Genomic DNA, 7,500 nt, shown 5'->3' on the forward strand with positions numbered 1-7,500 from the left:
GCGTCACGATTAAGGCATTGTATCTACTCCTGTATTCCCACATGGAGGTATACCATGTGCGAGGCTCGCACCACTGCTCTTCGCGGTATTGGTGAATAGACTAGTGAGTGACTGGCCGTAACGAGTAAAGTATGTAGACGACACAACTGTTTAGGAAGTCATGCCTCGGTGCTCACTAAGCTATTTACCGTACGTTCCCAGTGACATTTGTCACTTCGCGTCTGAGCGTGGTATGCGCCTCAATCCCAATAAGTGCCGCGAGCTCATCATCAACTTCTTACAAATCCAACCAGCTCCAGTTAGCGAATTACAGCTAATGGATTCTGCAGTTAAGTGCGTAAATAGTTATAAGATCTTAGGAGTACATGTTAGCGATGATCTTACATGGAACACTTACATAGACAACCCGTTCAAGAAGGCAAACCTACACCTATATGCGCTACGCATTCTTAAGAAATCCGGCGTGGCTGTCGATGACCTTGTTAAGATATTCTGCGCACTGATCAGGTCCGTACTCGAGTATGCGTCCCCCGTGTGGGCTGCCCTGCCGGAGTACCTTGACAACGTCATCGAGTCAGTACAAAGAAAAGCTCTGCTCATTATGCTCCCTGATTTGAGTTAAGCTCAGGCCCTTCATTAAACCTCATTACAATCTCTCTCGGAGCAAAGGGCGGAGGCATGCTGCAAATTTCTTTTGCGATCACAACACCAAGAACCCATGAAATCGGTCCTGCACAGGGATACCATTCAACATGACTACAGTCTCCGTTCAGGACGTAGCCGTTCGTTGACCCCTAAACTAAACACGAAGAGATTTAGCTAGTTTGTAACAATTAAATTCAGTAATTGTATTATGTAGTATGATACGTAATGTGTAGCTTACTTACTTACTTACTTACTTACTTACTTACTTACTTACTTACTTACTTACTTACTTACTTACTTACTTACTTACTTACTTACTTACTTACTTAGGTACTTACTCATACTGTAAATCTTTGGATTTTGAATTTCCTGCATTCCGTCCTTTTTATTTTTAAATGTCTCAGATTATTTATTTACGTTTGCAATGCAACTCTTTGGAAAGCTAACAGACCAGTCCTTCATATTCAAGAGATTTCTGTTGCTCTAATCTTGCCATAAAAATCATTAAAAAAACTTAAATGGTTTGAATTCTTTGAGAAAATGTACTCAAATATAGTTCTCTTGGTTCTCGAGAAGCAATGAATTAATCTCGTACCCAGATCTCCCACGGTCATACGGAAGGGAGATCTGGTAAAGTTCGATTTTGAGCATGCTCAGTGCCAGCGAGGCCCGAAATACGGGCTTTTCTATCACTGCGCATGTTCTTACTCTATGTTGTGATTTTGCGTGATTTTGCGGAATAAACATGGATTTCGAGAGTATTCTTGAAGAGATTCTAATGGGTAGAGGACAAGGAAACCTTAAACTTAAGCCGAAACAGAAAGAAGCGCTACAGGCCATTGTTTTTGAACGGTCGAGATTGTTTAATTGTCTGAGCAACTGCAGAATCACTTAAACGAGCGCTTAGGCTTAATCAATAAAGGAGTGCTATTTTCTTCACACGATCTCGTGCAAAGTTTAATTATCCAAACCGTAAATTGAAAGCTAAAATGTTAAAGAAGGTTTTGACCTAATCACTGAAACGAACGCTTAGGCTTAATCAGTAAACGAGTGCTATTTTCTTCACACAATCTCGTGAAAAGTGTAGTTAACCAAACCGTAAATTGAAAGCGAAATTGTTAGAGAGTGCTTAGACCTAATCACTGCAACGGGCGCCATTTTCTTGACACGATCTCGTGAAAAATGTAATTAATCTAACCGTAAAATTCACAATTGAACACTACTTAATTCGCTAGTCACGCTTTAAGAACGAGCAATAATGTTTTGAATAAATTACATACTTCAACTTTAATTTATTAGTCTCTGCGTACCGCGTAGCCAGCTACGCAGAACTTTGTTCGAGTGGCAGGGTACGTGGGGCTTTCGTCGGTACCATTTAGACAAACGTTGCAAATTTTTACAATGATTTTCCTCAACTGTAAAGCTTTTCCGGCATCGGAAAAAAACAAAACTCTCCTCCGCACAATTGGCATTTATTCAAAACAGCATATGCACTTGCGAAAACTAAACCTTCACTTTACCTTCACTGAAGTGCCCCACGAAATAAGCGTAGATTGCATTGCCGCAACCTTTTTTTAGTAGCCAATGAAAAAGGGTGTATTGTCGAACTTTGCCAGATCGCACATTTCCAGTGACAGAGTCAGATCTGGGTACGAGATTAGCAATAAATAACAGCATTTAATCGAGATTTTTGCAAAGATTTGATGGGGCAAATCATTCAACCTTTAAGCACAATGATACAATACGAGCCGCATTTAGCACCGCCTCTGTTGTCAGTATAAGCTGAGTGAATTTTACCTGATTGTGTTTCTTTATTGCAGGGCACCGAAAAGACCAAGATGAAGAGGAATTGAATGGAAGTCGACCGATTCAAACACCAACCGCCACGAATGCCGAAGGTCGAACTGAACGCGCACGTACGCATGATCGATTATTGATCACATGTTCTATAAATATCTTGTAGAGTAGGGAGAGTGACCAACCAGCGGAAAGATAGTGACCAACCAAAAAGACATCTTTTTATAACTGTCAATATTTCAACGGTCTTATGCAGTTATTTTTCTCGAACAATCCATTTCTTTCAAATCACAATTTAACAGATTCAAGCGAAAACAAGGAGAGCCTATAGGGGAGGGGAGAGATCAACAGGGTGAACTTTGTACTCCCGGAGAGCTCCTTTATCCCGCTACAACCACCCGTTACAAAAGCCCTTCGTGGATAATATAACACAAGGGAATCTAACTTGCGTACCGCTGCAAACTTTGTGTCAGTTTCCTCGCTTTTACACTATCGCTGTTAATTAACCACAGTCATCGTTCGATATCATTCGATTGATCCCAGATTTCACGTTCTTTGCGGAATTAATGGGGGCACAAGAACGTACAAAGAATACTTGTCATTTATTGAGAAACCATGTCAGGATAAAAGCACAAAGACGTATGGATGGCCGAAAGAGATCGAGGAAACACAGAACAAGAAAATAACATTTCGAGTGAAAGTGAAATTAAGCCCATGAAAGTGACGACGACAGTAAACTTTTATACGAAGATACCGCTTCTTTATTAATCTTTTTCTGTAAAGTTATGATGCTATTGGACTCCCAAAAAGACTCAAAAGCAAGGAGGTACAAGGACCCTTTTCCAACATAGAGGTGTTTTAACTCTTAATTTGGGAGAGTTACATTCAGCCCAAGATTACTCACCAATGGGAGTTTTACTAACTCCGCAAAATGACCCCAAAAGAGGAGTTTATTTACCTCCCCTCTCAGTGTTTAATTAGAATTTAACTCCATAGAAGAGGAGTTAAATTTAAGTCTCATTTACAGTTAAAATAACCCTTAAAGTTTAACTCCTATTTTAGACTTAATTTAACTCCCCTACTGGAGACAACAACTTTTGGGGGGATTAAAATAACTCCTTTTTGGAGTTAAATTTACTCCAAAAAATATAACTCCACCCTGAGGAGTTAGTTCAACCCCATTGTCGGAGTTACTGTGCATATGAAGTAAAAAAAAAATTATGCCTATTTGAAAGAGTTTTCAAAATAATGACTAACGGCCTTTACAGTTTTGAAGTATTTTTTTTGTTTCAGAGATACTTGAGTTTTTGTGTCACGCAAATTAGCAAATTGATGACATCATCAGTGGTTTCACTGAAAGATGGATCACAAAATCAAGAATATCTCTCAGTGTGATAGCGATATGATTCAAACTTTACATGAGTAATAACCGTTAAGTAAGGTGCAAGATGGTGCAAAGTATGATGTAATCATGGCAACACTTATAACTCCAGTCCCTTTTGGTTATAAATGAAGTTTCTCAATTTCCTCTCAAATGAAGCAAGACAGACAGTCCTGCTCAAAACACACATAGAGCCCATGTTATTTTTTGTTTCATAGGCACTTTAAGGTAATTCCCTTGAAATTGTTCTACCATCAAACTTTTTTGGAAACTTGGCATAATTAACATTCATGATATGAACATTAAAAAAATGCAATAAAAAAATGGGGTCACCGTGCTTGTTTACGCGTCAGCGGGCACTTAAAATGGGGTATTTTTACTCTTTTCGCGTTAAAAATTTGAATCACCCTCATACAGAATTAAGTCTTGGTTACGTCAAAGACAAAATTTTATTTTGAAAATAAAGCTTCTTTTATTTACATAGGCAGTATTGCTTCATTTACGCCGTCTTTGATTCCCTGGTTGTGGGAATAGTGCACTTTTTGGGACAGTTCCGTGGTTATCTTGAAGTCCTCGCCTTGGGTAAAATACACCCAGTGCGGAAATGTTTTCCAAAAAAAATTCATGCTCTACTATCAAACTTCTTTTCTTCTTCAAATATGTTCTTTATTAGACTGTTCTCAGCAAATACCTGAAAAAAAATCGGGGGTCACCGTGCTCGTTTGAGAGAAAAGGAGCATTTATTTCGCTATCGGATTTAGTTTGAGCGAAATCTCGTACGTTTTGTATGCGCACGTGCTAATGTGCGCGCGCTAATGACGCAAAAATCGTGCGCAGTAGGGATGCGCAATGCAATACTAAGGAATTACCTTTAGGCCAGATAAATTTTCTATCACATCAACTCCACTCCGGGATCGCACCGCGATTTTTGGCGCATAAATTCCAAATAATGTTCGGCTTTTACAATCGTCGCGTGCGCTCGCCCCTTGGCGTGGCTACGGCCGTTACAGCTTGATGGCAATCATATTACATTCTCCACTGTCATTGGCCAATTTGAAACACTTAGAATCATACGATGGCCCACAGCTGTCACGGCAAAATAAAATTCAGAGCAAGAAAATAAAATTCAGAACAACAAATTGAAATTACTCCCGGCAAACTACAAACATTCACTGCAAAAACAAAAACAGTCGACACTATCCAGAATTCGTCATAACAAGAGCAAATTGCTCACGGCAAAAACAAATCACTCACGGCAACAGCAAATTGCTCACGGCGCTCACGGCAAAAGCCAAAACGGTGGTCAGCGGTTTTTTGGTCAGCGGTCGCCCAAGTACGTGGTGTAACACGACACGAGCAAAACATGATGACTTCAAGACAGAAAGAAACGTTTCGGAAGAAAGCGCGAAAACGTCCAGCAGGTCGTGTAGATCGTGTCGTGTTACACCACGTACTTGGACGACCGCTGACCAAAAACCGCTTTGGCTTTTGCCGTGAGCAATTTGTTTTTGCCGTGAGGAAATCTGAATAGTGTCGACTGTTTTTGTTTTTGTCATGAATGTTTGTAGTTTGCCGGAAGTAATTTCACTTTGTTGTTCTGAATTTTAGTTTGCCGTGACAGTTGTGGGCCACCGTAGAATCAGTTCTCAGAATTTTTCTCATCCAATTACTTCCATCAGTGCTCCGTTTTAAGGGTATTTAAAGCTACTTAGGCTACACTAAAAGGAAAGAAGTCGAAACAAGGATGAGAGATCCGGGGATCGAACTCGGGACCTTATGCACCAAGGCCGCGCACTAACCGACTGCGCCACCCTTGCTCCTTAAGCCTTATTACATATACAATGCTCCTTTAGTCCTGTTACATATACAAACGTTATCGTTACATCACAAACAAGATGATTCTGAGCAAAAACGACCTTTATCCAGGCGATTTTCCATAAACTTGAAAATCGTCGACCGTTTTACCCAAATGCAATCCGTTCACGGTTTCAATCCTGCCAAATGGTGTCCATCCAAGTTCTTCAACAGTTTTAAGTGGTTGTTGGGCATTGGGTATCTGGGCTTTTTTGAGTGGCATGAATTTACACCATTTTTCGTGACATAGCTCCTTTGATAAAAACCAAATTTTTCAGCTTAAGTTTGTCTTGTTGTTGATTCAAAAATCTCAAGAATAAACAGCTTACTTCCCTGGGCCAGTTTTCAATCTAGTTCATCTTATCTCATCTTATTGAAATCGCTGGTGGTATAAAAAGGTGTTCGAACTTCACAAATAAGAGGTATATATGTGTAGATATAACTATTCCAATAACAAAAGAAACACGTTTATTCTGCTCTAAAAACACCAAAAAATTGCATAAAATCATACAAGATAACGAAAAAGGAATTCTCTAAAAAAGTCATTTGGAGAGTTAGCGAGTTCGCTAATCCAGTCAAACTCACGCTTCTTGCAGATTACTTAAAGTTAATGTGGCTCAGTACCAACACCACTATTCGCTTCCACTTCGGTGAATAATTGTTAATTATTGGGCAGAATATCGCAATATTTGGCAGAAAATCTGTGAATACAATTTGAATTATGTTGTCAATAATAAGCGCAAGTTTAAGTTCGTATTCTTCCTGAAATATGGTCATAGTAGAATTCCCCTTGTTTCATATAACAGCAAAATGCTTTTCCTATTGTGAATTGATGAGCGCATATTATAAATGGAAATATTATTGTTCGTAAAAATATTAAGCAGCATTGCCCATTACGGGGCACAAAGCATGTTATGAACACTTGGTAGCTCAAATAATCAAAATTTATACATCAGTGGCCGTGTTTTAACGACAGCTGTTGTCTAGCTTAGCATTCCTGAAAGTGGTTTGTTTGCAAACTTCGTTAAGCGACTTAAAAATGATACGTGTTTTCACGTTGGAAATTAGTCCATAGCTATATCCAATACCCTGAGGGTCAAAACGAAGGAGAATATCGACAAAATTGTTGCGTGTAAGCCGATCTGTTTGCGTACGTTTATATTCAAAGCATTTCACCCTGTCTTGTCCGAAAAGAAAAAAATCCTAAAATTTTAACGCCCTGTGTGTTAACCGGTCCAGTGGGCTACTGCATGAGACACTTAAATATTTTTAATAATATCCTTATAAACTTTCGTTGCCGCGTCCATGCCCCAAATGAAGTCCAAATGATCCCAGTTGGGGATATACCTATCATAGAGCTTGTTTGACAATTTAGGCAGTAAAGCTTTTACGTCAGTAGGATCAGCGAGCCAATCGTTCTGGGCCCAGTATACAGCCACTGGCACTGTCATGGCGGTCGCGTTGTACACAGGTGGGGTGGGCTAGAGGAAAAGATAAGTAATTTCATGTATCGAATCTAGAAATAGTCCTAATCACGTGTCAAAAGTGTAGGGAAAGGGTGGCATGGCGCTAGTTTTCAATACTCCGATTTAGAAAGTGGCTCAACTAATCAACTTGTGGCCTTATATTTTATATTTTAGCCAACCAAAGGAATTTTGTTTGTTTTCTTTGCAGTGGTCAAAAAATTACGTCATGATGATGAGTGAATAATTCACCTCTTCCTTTGTGGTGACATTTTGACCACGTGATCACTTAGAAGTTTTAATATCGCCACATTCATCCCTTGGAAAATTACCTTATGTCTTGGGCATCTTTGGCATGCT

The 7,500-nt window shown here is 39.5% G+C and overlaps 1 protein-coding gene and 1 pseudogene across 1 annotated transcript in view; one reads left to right on the forward strand and one right to left on the reverse strand.

The window, feature by feature from the left end:
• Positions 1 to 823, forward strand: part of LOC138046447 (uncharacterized) — a 1,996-nt pseudogene extending 1,173 nt beyond the window's left edge.
• Positions 824 to 6,125: 5,302 nt separating this feature from the next.
• LOC138045879 (gastric triacylglycerol lipase-like) overlaps positions 6,126 to 7,500 on the reverse strand; it is an 11,479-nt gene continuing 10,104 nt past the window's right edge. The window contains exon 7 of the mRNA XM_068892509.1: positions 6,126 to 7,158. Within this exon, the coding sequence (XP_068748610.1) occupies positions 6,937 to 7,158 (222 nt within the window). The 3' untranslated portion in view covers positions 6,126 to 6,936. The remainder of the gene's footprint in view (positions 7,159 to 7,500) is intronic.

The sequence above is a fragment of the Montipora capricornis genome, chromosome 4, assembly GCF_036669925.1.
Source record: "Montipora capricornis isolate CH-2021 chromosome 4, ASM3666992v2, whole genome shotgun sequence".
Classification (NCBI taxonomy): domain Eukaryota; kingdom Metazoa; phylum Cnidaria; class Anthozoa; order Scleractinia; family Acroporidae; genus Montipora; species Montipora capricornis.